This window comes from Channa argus, chromosome 3 (assembly GCF_033026475.1).
Source record: "Channa argus isolate prfri chromosome 3, Channa argus male v1.0, whole genome shotgun sequence".
Taxonomy (NCBI): domain Eukaryota; kingdom Metazoa; phylum Chordata; class Actinopteri; order Anabantiformes; family Channidae; genus Channa; species Channa argus.
In genome coordinates, this window is record NC_090199.1 from 13,269,342 (window position 1) to 13,293,446 (window position 24,105).

General features: G+C 39.5%; 2 protein-coding genes across 2 annotated transcripts; one reads left to right on the forward strand and one right to left on the reverse strand.

Moving 5' to 3' along the window:
* Positions 1–265: 265 nt before the first annotated feature.
* On the reverse strand, positions 266–4,881 carry LOC137123306 (leucine-rich repeat LGI family member 2-like). Its single transcript, XM_067496831.1, has 8 exons — positions 4,352–4,881; positions 4,120–4,191; positions 3,834–3,905; positions 3,443–3,514; positions 3,250–3,321; positions 2,598–2,767; positions 1,858–2,022; positions 266–1,706 (listed from the first exon to the last, which is right to left on the reverse strand). Exons 1-8 carry the CDS (start codon positions 4,525–4,527, stop codon positions 871–873), a joined length of 1,635 nt encoding a protein of 544 aa, XP_067352932.1. The 5' UTR covers positions 4,528–4,881; the 3' UTR covers positions 266–870.
* A 6,292-nt stretch (positions 4,882–11,173) lies between these two features.
* Positions 11,174–22,982, forward strand: LOC137123304 (uncharacterized protein C4orf54 homolog). Its single transcript, XM_067496829.1, has 2 exons — positions 11,174–15,606; positions 18,609–22,982. The coding sequence occupies exon 1, from the start codon at positions 11,266–11,268 to the stop codon at positions 15,580–15,582; it is 4,317 nt and encodes a 1,438-aa protein (XP_067352930.1). The 5' UTR covers positions 11,174–11,265; the 3' UTR covers positions 15,583–15,606; positions 18,609–22,982.
* Positions 22,983–24,105: the final 1,123 nt, after the last annotated feature.

The window sequence follows — 24,105 nt, forward strand, 5'->3', positions numbered from 1 at the left end:
AAGCAGATTAGGTGATCTACACCTTAATTAGGCAGGTTTTTGTGCCGAATGCGCTTCCTGACAAAAGGATCTCCACAATATTTTAACAAATTCATTGTCAGACTGTAACATATCATTTTCAATTCTGCTAAATAAATAAAATTGTCTTATCATTTGTCCTCTGTTGCAGTTGAAAGAAAATGCTATTTTGGGGCCACACTGACAGGGCGATCAATTCCAATATATTGTCTGAGGCACTGGAGGTACAATGAACGCTTACAGTTCAGTTGGTTAAATGTTCTTTAATGCAATTCCACAAACAATTTGAGTGAAGGTTGTACATAGAGTAGTGCAAAATATATATATATTTTTTTATCATTGTTTTGACAGTCATGAGAACTATGACCTTATTTGCACATCATGCCATTTATATGTATGTGATGAAGATTTATATTTCAAGCCAATAAATGTTAATTAAATCTGTACAATAGAAAAAAAAATATCAAAAGATCAACAAAGAAGAAACACATTTCCATGTACATGTAATTATAGGTCTTATAGCAGCAAACAACCTTGTGATTGTAATTCACAGCAATCCATATTGTTGTTAATTTTGCATAGGAATCCCGATTAAATCAGATTTTGCCACTAATCGGGCACTCTCTTCATACAAGAGCTTGTTATAAATGTAGAGTTAGTTAAGCTCATAATATTCAGCCAATACATCTGCTGTATGTTTGGTGAAAGGAAAACTTGATCTTTATTCACATTGAAATCATACTGTAAGTTTGTTAAGCAACAACTTAGCAACTACTCAGAAAGATGTATCTTCACACACTACTGATTCCACTGATTAACTCACATTCAGATTAGTTTTAATTCTGTGAGGCTTTATAAGCTTAAATCTACTATAATATGCTCAAAAACCATCGATTTGCCCTTGAAGCTGGAGGAGAAAATAAAATTCCTCCGGTCAGTGGTCACTACTGTAAATGACCGAGGTGACTGCACATAAATGTCCTTGAATTTGTGAAAGGTTTTGGTCTCCACATCCCAGAGGTATATCTGTGTGAAAGAGTAATCACTGCCAAGAGCAAGGTAGTGTCTGTCTGTGACGGTGAAAGGTTGGAGGATCATTGCTCCTCGAGAAGGCAGAGTCTGCACTTCAGTGAACTGCTTCGTGCTCCATTTGAGGACTTTGGAGTCCCCAATATAGCACGTCATGGCTAGATACAACTCGGCTTCAACACGAAAGGCTTTCACTGCCACCACGTCATCGACATTTGTGATTTCACCGTGGAGTATGAACTTCAGGGTGCTTTTGTTCCACAGGTAGATGATAGGTGACTGAGAGCGACTAGTTAAGATGAGGTAGAACTTTCCGTCCACCTCAACAAACTCAGCATCTGTATCACGAAACCACTCGTGAAGAAACTGGTAGGTGTAGAAGCCAGTCGCATTGCGCTCCGGCTGGTCAGTCCACTTGTACAGAGTCGATAGTCCCGCCTTGGAGCTGTCCACAATCACAAAGTACCAAACTCCATCTATTTTGAAAACTTCTATATCATTTGGCTTTGAGATGTTGAAGACTTCAATGGTTTGAAACCTAGTGAACTTGTTTTGTTGATCATCAAACTTGTAAATGTGGGAGCCACCAAAGAGTTGGGTGACAATTATTAAGACATAGCTGTCGATCAGGACTGATTTGCATCCAGCAACAGACTTCCCTGTGAGGAGAAACAGCTGTCAGAGGAACTGTATCAGGCACTGGGTATACAGGAAATACTCAAATTTAGAATCACATCACTGTTGGCTTTGGTCATTTGATGGAAAAACACAGAATATAACTATCAAACGAATTAATGAATTTGGTCAAACCTGTTATATTATCAAACTTCCTGAAATTCATCTCAATGTGATCCCACTCCATGACCACACAGCTGTTGGAGTTTGGGGCAGCCATCGCAACATAAATGTCCTCTTTAAAAGAGAAGATGTCGGCTGACATGGACTGAATGGGAATGGACTGATGACGCACAAAGTCTGGGAAAGTGGAAATAAAAACAGAGACGATTCATGTGCTGACAAAGTGAAAGAGTCGGCATTTAGGACCTCACTGCTTACATTAAAAATGTTTTATGCTGTGAAAAGTGTTTGGATTACACTCCTGTGTACAGTTAGTGCAAACAAGTTATTTAAAGCATGGGGCTTTTATCTATTTTGGTTTAATTACATTTCATTTTTTGGATTTTATATGGCAGACATGTTTTTATCATTGTTATGGTCTAGTCACATGTCTTGCTTCTAAAGCAGTGTTTTGCAGTGATTTCAAATGTTTGTCACTAAACAACAATTACAATATGTGATTTCTAAAAAACTAATGTTATTACATTTTTCCTATTAAAAAAAAAACAGAATACTAATAATGTAAAATAAAGTATTACTAATAATGCTGTTTATTTTGGTTTTTAATATTGATGACCTTCTGATGAGTAACACAGTATAACTGGGAAAACAGAAAACATGACCTGTTAAATACTTAACAGTTTTTCCTTTCTTTTTATGGGAAATTTTTAACTGTGCCTGTTACTATAGTCATAAATCTCTTCTTGTTTTACCTGTGGAGATACACTCTCCTGGCGAAATAGGAAGGTCATTGAGCCGCATGCCCTTCATGTCACTGGGGCCTGCACAGAAGACATCTGATACTGTGGCGTTTGTGTTTTTCAGCCACATCATCAGCCACTTGTTCTCACAACTGCACTGGAAAGAGTTGCCTCGTAGATCACTGATGCATGACAGAGAGGGAATCAACAACAAATGAAACAGTAAAACATGTTTAACAATGATGAGAGGTAAAGCAAGTTGAAATACCACAAAAGCTTAAGGAAGTGCAGTGAGTCATTTAAGTTGTGTCAAAAAAAGCTGAAACTGAATGCATTCTGGTAACTGGTTTAGCTTTGTTTAGCTTTGAACTGAGGTCTGAAAACAACTTTAGCTACAACAAAAGCCAACAATTTATTTAAGGTGAGTAAAAATATAATTGTTAAAGTGTATCAATGAAAGTCACCCTGCAGTAGTGATGCACTTATATTGATGTGAACAATATTTCTGCTGTCTGTATTATTCCTCTGGGATTCAACAATGCTGAACACAAAGCACACAGCCTGAGTCAGCTTCACATTGGAGTGCAGGATGGAAAAGGTAGACATACACACACACACACACACACACACACACAGACTGCTGACACCACAACTGCTTACTCACAGTTCCAGCAATGAATCCAAGTCAAAAAAGAGATCTCTTGGCAGAAACTTCAGCTGGTTATTGGCAAGGGAGCTAAACCAGAGACAAAAGGAGGTGCTTCTGTCGTGTATACTATGTGGCTATGTTACATATTGATGCTGCATATCACCAGTTTACAGTTTAAACAGGGTAGAGAGAATGATGGCAGACTTACAGATGAGTCAAATCTCGCAGACCACGAAAGGCATTTTTGGTGATTGTTTCAATCTTGTTCCCTTCAATGAATCTGCTCAACAGAGAATAAAACGGTGGTTTAATATCTTACGTGATGTCAGATGTGATTATGTGCAGATACATGTTATATATGTATCGCTCTCTTATTTGTACTCTTATTTGCAATCTTAGTTAGTTTTGCTGATGGGATTAGGACTATCACTGGAGTACTTGAAGAGTCGTGTAATTTAATGTTACTATATAATTATATGATGCATTCATGTTTCAAACAGATTAACAGCAAAAGTCTATTGCAAAGTAATACATAAAGTCACATTACAATGAGAAAACTGTGCATTTACAAAACAGTACAGTTACATTTGCATACTCACAGATATTCTAGATGTGGAAGACCAGAGAAAGCATCATCTTTAATTGTGGTCAAAGAATTGGCATTTAGAAGCCTGCAAAGAAAACAGCAAGCACTGATCAAGGAGTGAGTAAGAATTTAAATGTTCCTTTTTAACAATTGCTTTCTGCAATTTAAATTAATGTGACTGGTGGGAAAAGGTTGCATCCCTAATAATTAATCTATGTTTTGTTTCTGCGTTGCACTGTCTACACAACCAAATCCTAAGGCGTTGTTTACCAGTCACCAAAGAGACAATTTCCACTTACAGCAGCTGAAGAGAAGGCATAAGTGAAAACATTCCCTCTGTTATTTCAGCAATTGATCCATTGACCATACTCCTGTTGGGAGACACACATGCAAATCAAATCAAACTCTGAGTTGCATATCTTGACAGTGTTTACCAGACATCTCTGCAGGGAAGCACGGAAGGAAACGACTCCCTGAATGCAGCACCGATGCTTAATGCTTTAGTGAAGAACAAATACGATTGTTACTCACAGTGAGTTGATCTCATTCGGTATAGTCCGTGGAATCTGTGAAGTACCAACGCAGATGATCGTCTCCTTGGAGCAGGAACATCCTGAAGGACATTTAAAATTCTTTCTGGATTCAACTGCTCCAGAAATATACAAAAACGCAAAACCGGCCAGTAGCCACTGCTTAGTAAATGTCATTTTGCGTCTTAATCATTTGTAAATAAGACTGATGTCTGTGCAGCAGCAGCCTATTTCATCCGTCCGGGCGACATCAAAATGCAGCACTATAGTGGAAACCCCTGACACAGGCTGATACGGCTGCAGCTGCGTCCCGGAAGGCTGCTTTGGTTTGTGAACGAGGGAAAAACAAAAACGAAAACCGATTGGTCTGTGACAACAATGGTAGTTTTTTTGGAAAAGAGTGAAAAAGAGTGTGTGTGCCCGTAATAATATTTGAAATTTAAGTCTGACAGCTCAGGAGATCCACATCACATGTTCAGCACCATGGAGAGCGTTAACGAGCGTCACCTGATACAGTCTAGAGCAGTTTGACTTCTTTAGTACAAAGAAAACACCTTAAGAAGAGGAAAATCAGTTAACAATGGACACAGCAGAACATACATTTAGACTGTGGAGCACAGATTATACAGTTGGACATCAATGTTGTGAAAACGTCCTCTAGTTCACAATTATTTAGCTCCCTTAATTATGGAGACAACTGATTAACATTTACCAACAGGACGGTTTTCTGTCTGTACCTGGAGCACTGCTGTGTGGTCTCTTTGTGATGTTACATGAATGCACCACTAGAGGGAACCTGCTGCTCAGCAAACAGTCTTTCTCTGGACAAGTGACAGCGTTTGTTCTTTAGCAGCGGGGAAGAAAATAATCAGTTGTTTGTTACAGTTATTAAGTTTTTCAAACAATTACAAGCTTTATGTAGAAAACGTTTGGTTTGGATCATAATTTTGAGTTACACCTTGTTTCATTCAAGTTTTTGTATTTGCAATCAGTCAGTGCATCACTATAACATCAACTTAATTATGTTAACTTAAATATATTGTCATTATTCATAGAAAGAAGTAAACAATGGGGTTTTTGGTTGTGGCAGCAGCCCTAACAAGGTGCTGACCTTTGCTGGAGGACCAGTGGTCTATGAGCCTGAGTGAAACCAAATATCCATTGCCAGATAGGAGCAACGTTACATGAATGCCATTGCTGGCATAATCCATGACAGCTCTGCATCTAGCATTGCTGTTTTTAGGCTAGAGTATCCCTGAAACACTTGAGACACGTGCAAGCTGAAACCAGATGAGGCCACAGTGAACATCTCCTCACTATTTCTTTCTAGACAACCATCAAAATGTGATTTAGGAACTGAAAACACGCAAAACAAGTTTTAATATTTACCCCGTGCAACACTCACACACAGGCCAAACAAACACGAATACAACACAATGTTGATGACATTGCGACTGTCATATTACTACATTTTGGTGATGTCTGTACAACTTTATGAAAGCAATAAGATGAAATTGTTTATATTTTTCGTTTACACACAGATCAAAAAGTCAGCACAACACAGACTGTAACAGTTACAGATTATGCTTCAGCCACATTAATAGATTAAAACTTTCAAAGCAAAGTTGTTATGTTTTAATTTGAACTGTATAAACAGCATTAATGTGTCATAAATGTTAAGTGTCATGTATTGTTCACATGTAGTGTAACTTTTAGGTTTCCTGTGGAAATAAATGTGTATTCACATTTGTAATAACTCTAAACTGATAAACCTACCAAGGAGGTCAGTGAATGTAACCTACATAATGTACACCACTGTCATTATTGGTGCTGTAGAACAACTGTCTAATCTCTTACATCAACTAAACTAGCACATATGACACTTTTAAGTCTAAAGAGGACGTTTAAACCTTTGAGCATTGAAACCCTCGAGGGTTGGGGGTGGACCCGGAGAAGTTCAGTGTCTGGCTGCTGGTGACTGCCTCACAGCAGGTGTTCAAGCTCTCAAACTTCTCCAGTTCCCGCTCAGGATCTGCAAGAGGCTCAGAGGGCTGTTTTAAACAGAAATTTATTGTAAATTAATTTTTCATGTAAACACTGCATCTTTGTAACCTGCAAATAATAAGATATTATGTAATAGTGCAGCTGTTTCCACTACTACAACACTTTAACTACCTAAAATATAATTTTAGAAAACCTTGGCTTGTGCTGTGACTTAATGGTAAAGAACCTGTTTTAGGCAGTCAAGTAATTTATTAACATATTAACACTAAATGTCCTGTTTTGTTAATAACTAATAGCACAAATAAAGCTATTCACTTAATTAGATATCACTTAATCAGTGTATTTTCAATAGACTATCACATCACATATATTGTCGGAGAACACTTAGAGTATGGAATATGTGACTGAAGTATTTATAGCCCCAGAAATATTCAATCATAACACATTCATAAATGGAAGTATTTTATCAACAGATTATATTTTCAATTTATTGATGTATTGTACAACATTAAGAAAAAAGAACTCACTTTTGAAAAACACCACTGCTAAATTACTATATGTAAATGTAAATGTAATTGCTTCCATATGCTAAAAAGTATCAAAAGTAAATGCAAAATTACTAATTTTATTCATAATATTATTTTATTAAATTGTAATTATTCATACAATACATTACACCTTTTGAAACTGATAAGGATGGGGCTAATTTTAATAACATAATATACTACTATATATTTCAACTCATTGATCAATAAAGTTGTGTAAGTAAAAAGTACAATGTTTGAATTGCATGGAGTAAAAGTATAAGAGTAGCAAAAACTGTTCTTACAGAGTACTAGCAGCCTAACACACAATTAAACCAAGGTACAGAAGGTTTGAGTAAATGGTTTGAGTAAATGTACTTAGTTACTGTAAAAAAAAAAAACAAACTACGGCTCTCCCAGTGGTACACTCTAGGTTCTTTACATACAAACCCATTCAGACCCAGATCTGCGAGGAAACAAACTGTCACTGTAAAATCAAAACTTTTGCTGAGTTACTGTTCAACGATTCCCTCAAACATTTATTTTAAGAGCAGACACATATTGTGTGTCAAATCTCAGCATCGACCCTGTTATGCATCAACATCCGATGTGTGAGGGTGAGAGTGAGGTTGGAAAAGTTCTTCCCATGCACTGTTTGTGGCGTTGATTAATGGTTCTCAAGATTTAACACCTGCTGTTTTAATGTAGCCACTGTAAGAAACTGATCTCAAGATGCTTGCGTGAGCGGTGTTCCCATTTTAAATAGCTAACTAAATTTATCAGCTTTGTGGAGGCCAGTTCGATCTGTGTCCGTGGTTTGGCACTTAAAGATGAAATTGAATCTTTAATAGCTCACAGTTTGGAGAAATAAATACCACATGCCCAGGGGTTTTCCACGGGATTTGAATATCCACTACGTTCCACAGAGACATTTGACGAAAGAAATTAGTTTGGATACATGTTGTTACAATAGATTTAGATGATTATTAGTTTTTTAAAAGCAGAGTAATGTGATTTAATGGCAGGTATAGAGGTAAAATGTGCAGTGTTGAATCAGGATCTGTGCTGATTGTATCCAAAGCCACACAATGGCAAGTTTAAGCATTCCCATGTTCAGCTGTATTTAGTTACAGAGAGTTTAGATGAAGCACAGTCACAGTGTAGAATCCAGTTTGTTATTACTTTAGACACTAGATTTACAACTTAATGACATGTGCCAGCTAAAGCCGTGTATTTGCTGTATTAATTAATCTCTCTTTCATTTCCGATGTATCTGTTTATGTTTCCCTCCTTTCTGCAGTAAAACAGGAAGTTTCTTCTTCTTATTCAGTTTTACTTGTACTGCAGCCAGGTGGAGATTTATTGCCACCAACCGCAAAATTACAGAATCCTGACATTGTTTAAATCAATCATATATTTTGGAGGCAGGTGATGATGATTTGTATAACAGAATTCCCAGTCAAATGTGAGAAGATTGTTTTCATTTTCATTTTTTTTCTCTTCGCCTGAAGTTCTGTCCTAATAACTGTGTATCAAAGAAATAAATAGATAAATAAATAACTGTATTTATGCATGTGGGTGACTGTAGCTCAGTTGGTAAGGCAGTCATCCATGGACCACATGGTCAGTGGTCAGCGGCTATATGTCAAAGTGTCTCTGGGCATTCCCATTCCCAGCTGTGCAATGGGGACCAACCGGTCCAAGCCCGGTAGAAATTGGTGACGGTTGCGTCAGGAAGGGCATCCAGTGTAAAAACTGCCAAATCAACATGCGAACAATGATCCACTGTGGCCACCCTAAACTCATGGGATAACCCAAAAGGACAAAATAAAAAAAAATTTTAAAATTGTATATTTAGTTTCCACTGGCATGTGTTTCATGAGAAAGAGTTTAACTTAGTTTGTCAAATTCTACTGATTAAAGTATCTTCTCTTCTGTTTCTTCCAAGTGACCTTTCTACTCCTATTTCCTGCTGTATCTGATAAAATGCCTTCTTTTAAAATCTTTATGCCATTACTTCTTTTGATGTGACTTAATTTTCTTCCAATTAAATTATTTTAAATCTACTGTACTCACTGAAAGCAATAATTCTACCTGGTTAGCTTGTATTCTCTGTTTAGCAGGTTAATTTCCTATTTAATTCCCTTGAACACCTGTATGTGCTGGTACCCATACAAACGTGCATATCTATAATTAACCCAATAAGTCAGAATAATGCAGGCAAGAATATCCTCATGACATCTTAAGGACCAAAGTTTGATGCTTTGCAGGGCTGCAGTAGAATCTGAACAAGAATTTGGTTGAGGTGAAAAGATTGAGCCCGTTTATCTGAACAGGCCTAAGTGAAGGACCAAACCAAGAGCTCTAACAGAAAAAGGGGGAAGTGGAATTTCTAATTTAGTGATTTTGATCATTTGTTTTGTTAATAGTTTTGTTTTTATTCAATTTTGTTTTGGAATGCAGTTTTCATTTCTGCCTTCACTTTGTATTGTCATTCGTTAGCTAAGCTCTTAATACCTCAGAATAATTCTGTTTATTTGACCCTAAACTTTTTTTTACGGGCACATTGATCTCTTGGGCCCCCCTGCCTGTGCCCAGTAGGCCCAGTGCTCATTAGAAAATTGTGTGGGGTCATGAAATTATTGCTGAACAAGGTTCTGATAACAAAATATATAGTAATTTTGTATCTTATGTCTTTTTGGATAAACTCATTTGTATTGAGAAAAATTAGAAGGAGCTTCGACAAGATACTTTTTAGTGGTCACAAGCCCAAAAGGTCAAGAAACCCCAGATCTTAACCATCTGTTCATCATAAATTTACTGTATTTCATTATGTAAAGTCTCATTCCCAAACTAACTACGGCTGCCAAATGAATATAGTGTGCTGTTGTATGAAGCACAATAGTGGAGTTTATTTCTTTTGACACTAAGGGTAAATGTGGGATTTGAGGGTGACAAAGGCTTTATACTAGTGGCATCTGTGCTTGATATTGCTGTCAATGTGCCCTCCGCATAGAGCAACTGTTTGCCCAGCCCCTCCCTGCTGCATACCACCAGTTTGAGGCCCTGTCCAGGAACACCACTTGTGTCCTCAACACTTCAACAGAGCTCCTATAACTGGGTCATTATAATGTTGGACAGTCTGATTCAGCTTTGTTCCCAATAGCAAACATCCCGTTCAAACACCCTCTCTTCAATTTAGTTTTGTCCAACCCTGTCTCGGATGAACGGTTGAAAATAGGAAAGCTCTCCAGATAGTAAAGAGACATCTGCAGAAAAACCGAAGGACTTGTAGTAAATTGTTTTAGCTGATTGGCACCAGCTGGTGTGAATATTTCTCTTCAGTGAGGACAGACAGCTGTTTCAATGAGTGGGCAGAGCACTGATGATCAAATCTGTTTCCACAAATACTATTAGTGCCAGTATTTATTTATTCATTCATTCATTCAGTGTTATTCAGCCATCGACTTGGGAAATGTATGACAGACTAGACCCGTAAGTGGCTGGGTAATCTGTTTTTTAAGATACTTTAATATTATATTTAATTTCATTTCCATGTGTGCATTGTTTGTAAGAAAATTATTTTGTGTTGTGCAAAAAATGCCTGATAAAACTTATCAATCAATGTTTGTGCTAATGTGGTGGATTCAAGTGCACCCGGCAAGCACTGCTGTTTACTCAGCCACCTGCAAAATCACTCTATCATTTAAACTGTGCTGCCTTTTATTTCAGTACAAGTTTAAAATCGAACATTGTAAACAACAGAATCGAAGTACTACAACAGATGTGAGATCAACAAAAAGGAAAACTAAACACCACGTACAATTTACTAAATAAACATCCAATTCTACTTCAATGCAATTGAACAGGGGTTCTCAATCCTGGTCCCGAAGCACCCCTACCATGCTCGCTTTCCAACGTTACCTAAACCCACTACTGATTGCCTGAGCACACCTGATGCAGGTAATCATCAGTCATTGGAAAACAAGCAGAGGAAGGGTCTGGAGGATCCACATCCACAGACCTCTGCAGTAGGACATTTTATCAACGTGAAGAAAGTGAAATGGACCGTAATGGAGAGGAGCTGTTCTCGGCGGGACGGTGCTGAATCTTGGCGTTTCGGGAGTTAAGAACCTGCTCCTGAACTGAGTGAAAAGTTAAAAACAGCTTCTCCACATCATGGGATTTTCCTCGGGACTCCCCCATCTCTGATACTCTCTCTTTCTCATCACCCCCTCCACGCCCCTCTCTCTCTCTCCTCTCTCCCTCACCCACTCACGCACCCTCATCGCTCTCTGTCCCCTCGTCGCTCCAGTCTGCAGAGTTTTCCGTCCTGTGTCAGGATAACATCGTAAACGAGGACCACCTGACGGTCAGACCGGACTAAATGGAAGCAGCGGAGGAAACTCTCACTTACCGAGATGACACCGGACTTCACAGGAAGCTGCTCCCAGAGGACAAGGATAAGGACAACACGCATAGTAAGGTCCACGCTGCTAGAAGCGACGAGTCCAACTATGTGGATCTGGACATGAGACCCGACGGCGTAAAAACAGTGAAAGTGAGTTTCACTAGCAATGGTGGTCAACTGTCTGTTATCAAAGGCGGCAGTTCAAAGCAGGGGGAGCATGAAATGAACATTAAAATCATTTGCGAGGATTATTTGGAAGAGTCAGAGGACGCGGGGGGGAACGTGCGCTGGCCTGATTCTGGTGAACCTCTGTTAGAAACTCATACCAAACTCCCCAACACTGATCAGGACTCGGAGAATCAGAATCAGATCCAGGCCGAGCTCGACCCCAGTGACTGCAGTGAACATGTGCGCAGTGGGAGTGATGAGCTCCAGTACACGGACATGTATCTGAACAGCAAAACCGAGTCTGATGACGGTGCCAGCGCAGTGCTCTCCGATCACTGCGGCTCAGACACCGTGGAGGACGAGTCTCATTATATCACGACGCACGAAATCCAGCTGACCGAACTCGACCACGATGTCGATTACGACCTGGGCCGAGGGACCTGTTGGGATTTTGAAGACGACAATCTGGTTTATTCTTTTGTGGATTACGCCTCCTTTGAAAGCGACGAAACGCAGGAAGGGACTTTGATACTGGACGACAGGAGCCAGGCGAAAGTGCAATCTAATCTTGGTGGAGCAGTTGTCAGCACCGAGCAGGAAGAGAGTGATCTTTGTGACTGGGACAAATGCGCCAGCTCAGATGAAAGCGTCTGCAAAAACCAAAGCGGGGACGCAAATGCTGGGAAATTTCATTTGTCAATACAGACGACCTCCAGGGCGGTGAACGAGCCCGTAAAAATCCTTGACAATGTCCCCAGTGGTTACGCAAATCATTTCGGAGACAGGGGTCATTTCTCTCTTGTGAACTCCGGCGCCAGTTCGGACCCCTTGTGCGATAAGGCCCAGTATTTCATCCCCGCTCCGGGCCGTCAGCACCTTGCATCCAAACTGAGACGGAAAGATATTAATGAGTTCTCCAGCGGAGCTTCCAGCTCCATCAGTGAGTTGGATGACGCTGATAAAGAGGTGCGTAATTTAACCGCCAAGTCTTTCAGGAGCTTGGCATGTCCATACTTCGATGCCATTAATCTTAGCACCTCTAGTGAATCATCTGTGTCAGAATATGGCCTCAACAACTGGTCAGCCTATGTGGGCTGGAATTATGAAAATATTTCGCGTGGAAAAGACCGGAGCGTGTTTGCGCACAAGACTTCCAGCGCAAGATTAGAAATGAATAAGAATGTGGCCAGTAAGAGGCAAGGCAAGTCCATCGCCAGCATGAAAGCTCCAAAAACAAAAGTATACGAAACATCTCAAAAAGAATCGCCCTCCAGCAAAAACATCCAACGGAAAGATCCTGTTCTGAAAAAGCAGCGTGGACTGACACTGAATTTCCGCTATAACGTTGAAGCAGGTGAAGGAACCCAGGGTTTGAAATGCTCCAAGAGCACATGCGATGAGGTTACTGGGGCTGTGTTGACCAGGACAGGGTGTGAGATGCAATATCATCACATTGACAACATGGAGGACACACAAAAAAGGGCAATTTTTGCGTCGAGTCTGTTGAAAAATGTGATTTCCAAAAAGATGCAGTTTGAACAGGAGCGCAAAATGGAGAGGGGGGAAATTTGTGACACACACCCAGCACTTTCCTCATGTCTTTCGTTAAAGGATCAAGATGGGATAAAAGAAAGGGGCCATCGCAAGCAAAGACAAACCTCGGAATCAGGCTCTGAGTTCGGTCTTAATTCTGCTGATGATCAACGACTGGAGGGCAGCAGACCTAATTCCTGTGAGCCAACAGAGGAGCAGAGAAGCAAGAAAGCGCCGGATAACTCAGAAAAAGGACAACGTGAGCTTCCAAAAGCACTGCTTAGCCACAGTCAAAGTAGTGCATTTAATTCATTGAAAGGAGGTCATCTACCTGTAAAGGAGACTGATCCCCCTACTGCAAGTGACCCACAGACCACAGTAAAGGAAGAAGTAGACACCAGCAGCATGCTGACTAAACTACTCTTTGTTCCGAGCTGCCAGCTTCTTTCAAAAAAGAAGGATTTTGCAGAAGACGTGACAAGACACACACCTGCTATGACTGCTGACCCACAGAAATGTGAGAGAGAGTTCAAAACAGGCAATAATGGAAACCTAGTGGAAACGAATGAAAACAAGAAAGGAGGAAAGACACCCGAGATAAAAATATGCCTGAGAAGTGTGAAAGAAAATAAAGGTTGTACACTAAATATTGCCAGCCTGTTAACTCCTAAAATTAGTTTCAACACAGTGAACACATTCAGGCCAGCGGGCGGTTCTAAATGCCACATTTTAGCTGCAACAGATAAAGTTCCAAACTTCACAGTTAGAGACATAAGAGACAGAAAATGCAAGTTTCAAACTCCAATTTATCATGTCAGGGATGTGCGTAAACTGGTAAAAAGTTCATATCGCTTTGTTTCTCTGGATCACAGTGACACTAAATCTACCACGGTGGCTGATAAAACTGAGGAAAAGGCCAAAAAGGAGCCAGTTAAACATTTAATTCCATCTCCGATAGTGATCAAATGTCATTCTGTTAAAACAAATGTTAAATCAAATGAGACCTCACAGAAACAAGCACAAGCAGGCATCTCGTCTGAAACAACCCAAACTGAAAATACACCATCACATTACACGACCAGCAGAGTGCCACCTATTGTGTCCAAGCAGCTACATCCTGACCACATAGAAGTTCAACAAAATATAGAAGCCAAACTGACAAAACAGAGGCAGGAGAAGTTCCCGGGGGAGGCGCCTGACAGGAGAAATGAGTCTACGATACCAAAACAGGCTGCGATAGAGAAGCTTAAAGCTGCAGTTAAAACAATGGAGCAGCTTTATGATTTTAATAGAAATGAATGGAAGCGGAAGACTCATGCTCCACAGCCCGTTGCAGACAGCCACGTGCTTTCACTTATTGCCAGGGAGGAGCAGGGAGCAGAGGAGCTGGAGCCAACAAACACTGATAGCACTCCTCCATCTTTGGTAAATACCTCAGAAACGGGCCAACCAAAGCACAATAAAGGAGCTCTGAATGTCATACATGTCCCATGTTACAATCAGACATTTAAAACACAATCCCAGCAAAGTAAAAGCTTCAGTGACAAAACCGTCCATCATTTTGGCAACAGCAATAATGCACATGTCAGCATCAGTTCAGTTAGTGATTCTGTTCCACAAAGCTCTGTGCTGCAAACGTCATCGACTATAAAAAGGTCCAAGACATTTGTGGCTCCTCTGTCGTTAAAAATAGAGCCCCCAAAACATAGTCAGGTGGAGCAGGGAAAGGTCAAAATCAGTCCCACTCATCCTGCTGTCACTCAGAGCTGCTCCGACTATTTGGCCATACCAGGACCAGGGTATACAAAAGACCCACAGCTGGTCAATCAAGAACCTGTTTCAAGGGAGGGGAATTCAAGTGTCAGTCAAGTGACCACAGTTGACAGCAAGACACCTGAGCAGAAAGGGTCTCCGTTAATCATGGAGTACCCAGCTACAAGTGTATACCATCACTCGGCAGCAGCCACACCAGGCCCACAAATTCAACAGCAGGTGATCTGTTTCTCTCCCTCTGTCCCAATTGTGTCACCGACCCCTTCAGGGGGGACAGTGCCTCAAACCCAGCGCAAGGTGCTTCTGGACCCCACTACAGGACATTATTATCTAGTGGACACTCCCATACAGGCTAAGAGATTATTTGACCCTGAGACTGGCCAGTATGTGGATGTACCCATGCCCCATTCACCTGTGGCACCCATTACCCCTGTGCCTCTCTCTTTATCTCCCCTGGCACTAAACCCAGGAGCGTACGGCCCCACCTACATGATCTACCCAAGCTTCATCCCCTCACCCACTCTCCCAACCCAGGCGGCGTTACCACAGACACTGTGTCGGTCTGAGGATGCAGGTGGAGCAAAGGTAAAAAATGCCCAAAGTCCCAGGCTGGAAGTAAGCACAGCAGGTGCAGAGAGCGTGTATTACAGCACAACAGGAGAGGCTCCACACAGTTTGGGACATGTGACAACCAGGGGAGGTGCAGCAAACTCAGATAGGAAGCCAGTTATCAGCATCACAACGCAACAAGGTCCAAGAATCATCGCACCTCCTTCCTTTGATGGCACAACAATGAGCTTTGTAGTGGAGCATCGGTGACCAAGAAAAAATCCTAACACACATGTAAGTTTCCATAAGTCCTATATTGAGTTGCTGTGTAAAAGACTGGCACACACCCGTAAATCCCTTTTAACTTCGCCAGGTAGTGGGTTATTTAAATGTTAATCTTGTTTTTCTCTCTTTTTATAAAACCACTGAAACCTAACAAAACATTTGTGATGACTGCCATTGTAATGCAAGTATTCAGTCCAGTTTATTTGAGTCTCACACGGGGACCGAAACATTCAGCATCACTGATGTGCAAGCAAACTAAGTTGTAACAAAAATGTCCGAAAAGTTAAACAAAGTTTCCTTTGCATACATCCCTGAAAAAGTAACAACACACCATACTAGCTGTATATCACAACTTTAAGTAAAAGTACCGGTTAAAAAAATGTAAGTAATCCTTCCCACCCTGCAAGTGTAACACATTATTTCATTATTGATTAAAAAATGCCTCTCTCAACTTTGCAAAGCCAAAACTGATGACTTCAAATGAGTTTAAATATACAATTGCGCCAAAAAACCCTTTTGTAGAAGTAAATAATTTACTTTTTAGATATGGATTAGAAAAGCATGGCCTCATAGATGATTTCTTTTCTGTCTTTTAAATATTGACGCATTTGTGCGGATCGACCGCTGCAGCAGTGGCATGTCAGTGTTAATAGACATGCAATTGCTTCATGACAGGAAACCCGACTCCATTGAGCTCTAGCTAGACTTGGATTTTCAGCCGTGGCTCACAGCAAGTTGCTTGAGTTCCCTTTTCTCTGCATTACACATCGTCGGGCTATTTTGATAGTGCGAGACGAGTTTGTTTACATGGTTTATTCTCAGGGTTGGAAAGTGTCACAGGAAACTCTTCAGTCAGTCACACCTTACATCAAGTTATTCTTAATCTGAGTTATAAATGCTTTAATTACTCAGATAATATTACAGTTTCCTTGTTTGTGAAATTTCCTTCAACATTCTCCCTGGTGAATGAGTTGGAACAATCATTACTGAGAGGACAATTGAAGAAATATATATATTTGGTTCCAAATATAATATGTTTTGTTCATTTCTGACAAATAACAGTGGACATTTCATGTAATTAGTCCTTTTCAACAGAATAGACTGACTTATTTAAAATACATTCACATCAACCTAAAAGCTACTTACACAGCATAATGGGTAACATTCAAATAACATTTTACCACTTCAACCAGTAATAAAACAGTTTGATTTTTAAGTTTTAAGTAAGGGAACAAAGAGTTCGATGTACATTTTCATGCTGTTGTGTTAAAAAGGTACATTTATAAAAAAAAATGTATAAAATTATACATAAAATGGCCTTAGATTCCTTATCTTCAAAAATAAAATGAACTACATACTACGTAGGATGACTTATTCTATCCACTGGCCCATCATATGACAGCAGAGGGAATGTAAATTATGCAAATAAATACAACTTATCCTGGAGAGGTCACTCCACCAGCTCCAAAATTAAAAACATATTTCTGCAAAGCGCTGTTGTTGCGCTTTTTGTATGTGTTGCTTTGTGAGCTGCAAAACAAATGCAGTTCAGCTCCATTGTGTTGGGTTGGTTGTCAGGTTTAATTTTACTTTGTCAGTCGCAAGCTCAAACACTCAGCAGCAAACATGTTTTTAAAACTCTTAACATGCTGGAGTCTAACAAAGTTTATATTTAAAACAATTTATTGTTTGATTATGCAGGGCCAACATTTTAAATGTAACCATTGTAAATGCTTGGCAGAGCCACACAGGAGTTCTCACTCTTTGCACTGGGTGACCTATACATTAACACAATTAACTCTGTGTAGTACTGCTGCTACTACTACTACTAGTAATAATAATGATGATGTAGATTGGCAAAAGACACAGATCTAAAATCTAAAAACAATAGTATATAAAAATATATTGTATATATTTTGGATTGCAAATGTGTGTAGGTTTTTCTTTTGGTAAACACTGATTTAATTTTTGCTGCTACACGGGCAACTAAATTATTAACTCAAATTATTATTAATTATTAATATAATGATTATTATTTTAGCCCTTTGGAGGTTTAACATGCAGTAGTTGCTGCATTTAAAAATCAGCATTTTATTTTTGGTGACTTAAATGAGGTAAATTTAATAGCATACATTTTAACATAGCAGGAAAAACAAAGTAATGTCCCGGTAATGACAAGCGCAGGTTACACAAAAGGACTCTAGCTTTTGTTAGACTTAAATGTAAAATTAAAGAATGGTAGTAATAGTGGGTGATGTTCTTTCATTATTAATTTGTTGCTGTTATTTTGTGGCAAAAAGCAACAGACTCCTCAACAACCCAAAATTTTATTATCACACAATTATAATCATACCGCAAGTCACAGTCCATTCTCAACTAATGTGTCATTGCAATAATACAACTGTATGAGCATGAGGGTTACATGTCCGCTGGGTGAATGGCAGGCAGGGGCCTAGCATGGGGTTGAGTAGTGGTGGTAAGGTGAGCACTGTGTGTGTGTGTGTGTGTGTGCATAGCTGCTGGTGTTGGGGGTGTTTGGGGTGGGGGGATAAGGGGGCCTTGCTAGGATAGTGATGCAGGAGGAAAAGGTCAGGCAATGTAAAGTATTTGTTGTGCTGATGCAGGGAGACGACAGCTGCTTGGAGAGATCAGATGCTGCTGCAGCTCCAGCTTGGAAGCGAGTCTGTGGGGCTGAGATAGGGTCAACTTTTTATAGCCCCCTCCCCCTTTGCTTTTTCCTAAATGGGGAGAAGGAGGTGGAGAGCTCTGCTGGCCTCCAGAACTCCTGCGTAAACAAATCGAGCATCGTGGCATCGGCGATGATCTGGCTGAATCTGGTCAGCTGGTTCAGAACCAAGAACTGCAGACTGAAAATGCATTACAGTGGCTTATGAAAGCAGCTGACAATAACTGCACAACACCTACATAATGTGTTCTACTATATAAATGTGTGTTTGCATTGCATCCATCTTACTTGAACACTTCTTCCATGTCTTCTTTATCACCTGTAGACATCTCCCCTGAAGAATCTGCCTTCATTCACCATAATTGAAGTTTTTGACCGCATCACCACACCCTGTGATCTACTCTCCAGGACAATTTCCATCAACAGCAATTTCTATTCCCACTCTGTTGTGTTGTTTATCCTTGCCGCATACATTACTGTATTCTATATGCATTTCAGCACTTTGTAGGTTAAATGCATTCAGCCATGTCCCCTGGCTGATGCTCCGCCATCTCGCTATATGAATCAGCTATGTAATACTTTCCAAGCAGCTGCTGCCTAGAACACAAATCTCTATTGTTGCTTAGGCCCTGGAATACCTATTGAATACCTATTCAAAAGGAAATAAGGCAGGTCTACCAGTCAGTTTTACTGATCAAGCCAACATTTTATTATTGTGAGTTTACCTTTACCATGACTTTCAAGTGACACTATGTGACGTTTGAGCTGATGAGTAATAATATTGAGCCTTGGCAAAAATGATTGCACTCAACATGCTACAGTTTTTTTGGTTTGATATAATTTTAGCAAAGTTGGGATTGTAGTTGAACCAGGATAAATATTTACTCATACATGTAGAATAAAAAAGCACACCATAACTCACCAGGAGACATCTTTGGTTTTTCTTGCCTTAGAATCTTATTACTCTTGTTCTGAGTGTGGATTTATTAAGGGAGCTAGGTACTTGCTATCAGTTTCCACCACTGCCGAGATGTGGTCTTGCAAAAAAAAATTCCTTGCAGCCCAGAAATAATTTTCCCACAGACCGCTTTTATTTAAAATACGTCAGTAAACCCATTGAATCCGACTGGGCTTTGTTCAAAGCCTCACTTGTACAGATGACTGCTAAGTGTTGTTGTCTGGAGGTTGCCTGTGCTTGATATGGTGGCAGCCAAAGAATCTGCTGGTGGACACTAGTTGTAAAATAGCTGAGAAAGGAGAGGGGTCTTGTTGAACATGGTTGGTCAAAGGCACTTCTGAACCAAGAGAGTGGCATCCAGGGGCTTCAAGGACTCCGGCTTCTAAAGAATGATGGGAGTGTACAGTTAGAGTAAGTAGGAGACCCTGTTGATTCACTTTTAGTCCTCAAATGGGCAAACTGTCAGATGAATCTGGAAAGAACTGCTCATCCAAATTGAGGATATTGTTGGATGCTGGAAGGAGCTTGAAGGCTCAGGGGGACCCTGTCCATTTTCACAAGCGGAGGTCACTAAGGCTGTCAAAAAGCTCCACATTGGCATCACACTAGAGGTGGATGAGATTTGCCATGATATGCTAAAGGCTCTGGACATTGTGATCCAGCTTCTTCAGTTTTATGTGAATGTCTCAGTGTCTGTAGATGCTCAGATCAGTAGGAGGTTCCTATTTTTCAACAAAAGAACGAGGAAGCTTAATGCCAGAGTGCTAGAGTGGATAATTGCCCAAACAGCAAAGGTAGTGGAAAAGTGGAGCTAGTGTTTGAGCTCACAGGGACACTGGGAGGGGGCATGGGAGACAGTCTACTGCACATATTATACAGTAAGTGTGTTTTGTAGACTTAGAGAAGGCTTATAACCATGGCCTCTGACCTACTGTATATTGAAATATAGAAAAATGAGGAACTGAGACTATTAATTCGAGCCTTTCTGAGCAGAAACCCAGTGGGCACTTATGCCTTGGAACAAATTCTGTTTGGCATTTGCATGAACAGAATTTCTAAACAAAGCTGAGGTGTGAACAGTGTCACATATGATGACCTCAGGACTGCATTTAGACCATGGTACTTTGACAGAAAGAAGATGGGTAACTGCTACAAATAAAGGACTTAAATTATTTCAAGGTCTTGTTCATAAATAAGGATAAGGGTACAATGGAGTTTGAGATCAACTGATGGATTGTTGTGGTATCAGTAGCAAGACAGGCTTTGGACCCTTGTGGTTCTTGATTTAATGATCAACCTATGTTCCAACCATTCCTCATGGTGAGGTTTGGGTAGCTACTGAAAGAATGACACTGCCGAAGGAAGTGGACACAGTGAGTTTCCAGTGTAGGGTGACCGGGTGCACACTTAGGAAGGGTGAGGACCTTAAAAGAAAAGAACCACAAGAAACTCACAGTATGACTGCTGCTCTCTGGACATGTCCTGTTTGCCTGGCTATGGAGGTAAACAACACATACCAGGAAGATAGATGACTTTTTGGCCTACACATTTATTTAACAGGTTTTACTGAAATAATTATCAGCACCTTGGAGTCCAGTATCTGGCTCTCTTAATAAATCCACTGTTCATCCACTGTTCATCAAAAGTTACATAGTCCTACTTTAATTCATACAATAAGAAAGATCTGAGGACAGGGACCATATGTCTGCACTGAATTGATAATCTCCAAGTTTTTAGTCAGAAGAGGGATTGAAATTATTGCATTCTAAATGAATATATATAAATATACTATATATATATATATATATATATATATATATATATATAGTAAAATAATTAATTGACATTTATGTCCATCATTATATCACTATATCCAACACAAGGGTTTAACATGCACAGTAACAATTCCATGTTTTTGTAGGAGTCTGTGGCTCATGCTCTATTTAAAGTAAACTGTACGTGTTCTTTATGTCATGACTCACAAAATGCTGCTAAAGTTGTGCAACGGATGAAGTGTTATATGTTTATATTTCAAAAGCACACTAAATGTTTGTTAGAGAAGAAAAGAGAAACAGAGCTGGGACTCTAGTTTAACAGTATACTTAGGTCACTAAGTAGTGTTGGGCCTAACGAGTCAGCACCAGCTGAGACATTTAGGGGATAACATCCTCTATTTGTCTTGAGTTTACACTTTTGTGTAACATGATGAGAGTTATTGTGCATGTCTGAGTGTTTACATGTCTGTGGCTGTGAGTTGTGTGTGGCATTTCAGCATTCTGTGAGTGTACAACAAGGAGTCATGTTACTTCACCGTAGACAGGAGCATGCAGACTGCTCACGTGTTGGGAGCTTCTTTTGAAGCGTTGCACACAGCAAAGTCACTTTTTCTGCAGTTTTCCTCGTTTACCTAAGTGTGTATAAAGCAACATCCCCTAGAATTAAAGATCTTTTTTATTACTGCTTTCTGTACAATGATGTCATTTCCTTTTTTCTGTCTGGTTTCCTTTTGAATATGCAGTGGGGCATCACAGGTTGGTTTAATCTTCATCCTGAGTAGAAATAATGCAAATTGTAGATTGCTATTGTTTGCATGTTTCAAACACATTAAAGGTATTTGGAGCTGCTGGTCAGTCTATGTACCTTAATTCTGTTAAAGTACATGTTTTGTCTGTGACAACAGACTAAAAATTGCCCAATGAGTTGATTTCATTATAAATTGTATGAATTCATGCAGTGATTTGGAGGATTTATTGTTGAATGTGCAGTAGATTTGACATGGTTTGCTCTTTAGAGCAACTTGATGTTGCAAAATGTTATGCATTTTGAGGTGAGATGTAACTTAAATTTGTACATGTAATAATATAATACCTAAAATTGTATTTTTATTGTGATTCTAAATGAATTTGCTTCTGAGGCAGTGCAATTAAAGTGAAGGAAAAAAAACATTTAGTTAATTTAAACATTTGAGGGATGTGATCTTCTTCCTGCAGCCATTGAGCTTGTGGACGACAGACACAAAACAGACACTTTACTAATTTGCTGATTTATTTTACTTCCAATTTTAAAGCCTTTTAAAGAATTTCATGAAGGACCATCACAAAACATATAAGTCATCAAAACCTTTGTCATACATGCATATTATTTTTTACATGTATGACCTTTATCTGTGAATAATGATCTAGTTAATGCACTTGATTTTGTCACCAACACTGACAGCGATGAATGGCTGTAAACCTCAGTGATAGCAGGAGCTCTATTTAAACTTGATAAGTCTAAAGTGAAATATTTTTTAAAGTTTATGTTAAATTTTGCCCAAAGATGCACTAAAATATTAAAGTATTGATTTGTTTAGCAACATCCTCCCAGTTGTCTTTCAATAAACCTGCTGAGGCTGAGGTTAAAAATTGAAAATTGACTATGAACGCTTGCTTTTGTATAACAAAGAGGGTTAATTGCAGATGAGATGGTTGAGATAAGTGAATACAGTATGTGAATGTTTGAAGTAAGGGCACATGTTTGAAGGAAATGGCTCAAGGGCACTGTATTTGTTTTGTACATGGCTGATGTGTTGCATGACTGCCCCAGAACAGGACAGAGGTCAGGATGACAGAAGAGAGATACCCTGTAAGGAGACATATGTGCTGTGTTTGCACTTACAAACTTGAAAGTAATGTATATGATGAATGAGTGTAATGTGGACTGACAAGCCTACATGTTTGCAATAAATTCAAAATGCAAGCGTCTCAATTTTCTGTGTCCCTGAATTTAAATCACTTTAAGGTGTAGCCATGTTTAAAAGAGGCTCTTTTGCTGCTGTCTGTATCTGATGTCAGCCCTTCAAAACAGGTGTAGCTCTGATCTGGAAACCTTTTAAGAGGTTTATAAGTTGTAACTGTTGGCCCAAGCAATTAATAACACTTTTAACAGCATTTAGCATTTATAGCATTTTTTAGAATATGGAAAACTATTCATTGATATTCTGTAGTATACACACACTTTTGTATACCATAATTACACCAGTTTATAGATCGCTCCTAAACATCAGTGTATATTTTATTTTGTGATGTTCTACATTACCCATACTTGCCTCTTCTTTTCCTTGTCTCTCTCTGACCTAATTGCTGTGGTTGCTTGGCGTTGCATCATTGCTAAAGTTTCACCTTTAAAAATAAATAGAAAATAGAAATGACATGGGTTAAAAAGCACTATAACAGTTTAATGTCAACAGAAGCACATATTTGGCATCTGCCAACGTGCAAGCCTAGCTTTCTGATGACACTGAAACATCACCCGAGGCTTAAGTTTAACCTGACAGTTTGCTGCTGTGTTTACTTGGTTGCCGTGGATGCAGTGAGACTGGCAGACACTGGTTTACCCCCAGCTGCTCTCTATGGTTTCTAAAGAATCTACATTAAGGACCAGCTGTTGTGTTTAGATGCCAGTGGGAGCTCTGATGTCACAGCTGTGACACAAAAAGTTTAGATTTAATGCCTCACCTGGATCAACAATATGCATTTCTGTGTAAGAAAACCTATCCATACAAATGGGGGCTACAGCGCTTACTTACAATGCTGAAGCTTAAAAACCTAAATGTAGAGGCTTCGCATAACGAAACAATGTGACAGCCAATTTGTAAGCTGCTAGACAAAATGTACACACTAGTATTTTTGGTTTTTAAGAGTTTACAACACCCCAGTGTTAATATCAGCACAGTGGCATGCTAAAGTGAAGGAATATGAACATTATAATGTTTATAATTCTTTTAGGAAAACACAGTGAGAACAGTTGTTTAAAATTAAAAGTATCAAAACTACGTGAACAATTTGGGAATTACAGGAATTATTACAGTTCATACTGAAGGAAA

Bases quoted from the DNA above. Each gene is read 5' to 3' on its own strand.
- LOC137123306 (XM_067496831.1), bottom strand. From the start codon at position 4,527: ATGACATTTACTAAGCAGTGGCTACTGGCCGGTTTTGCGTTTTTGTAT. The intron at 2,768-3,249 runs GTGAGTAAGCAG...GTCATGCATCAG, and splicing joins TTGGATTCATTGCTGGAACT to TGATCTACGAGGCAACTCTT. The intron at 2,023-2,597 runs GTAAAACAAGAA...CCACTTTCCCAG, and splicing joins AGGAGAGTGTATCTCCACAG to ACTTTGTGCGTCATCAGTCC.
- LOC137123304 (XM_067496829.1), top strand. From the start codon at position 11,266: ATGGAAGCAGCGGAGGAAACTCTCACTTACCGAGATGACACCGGACTT.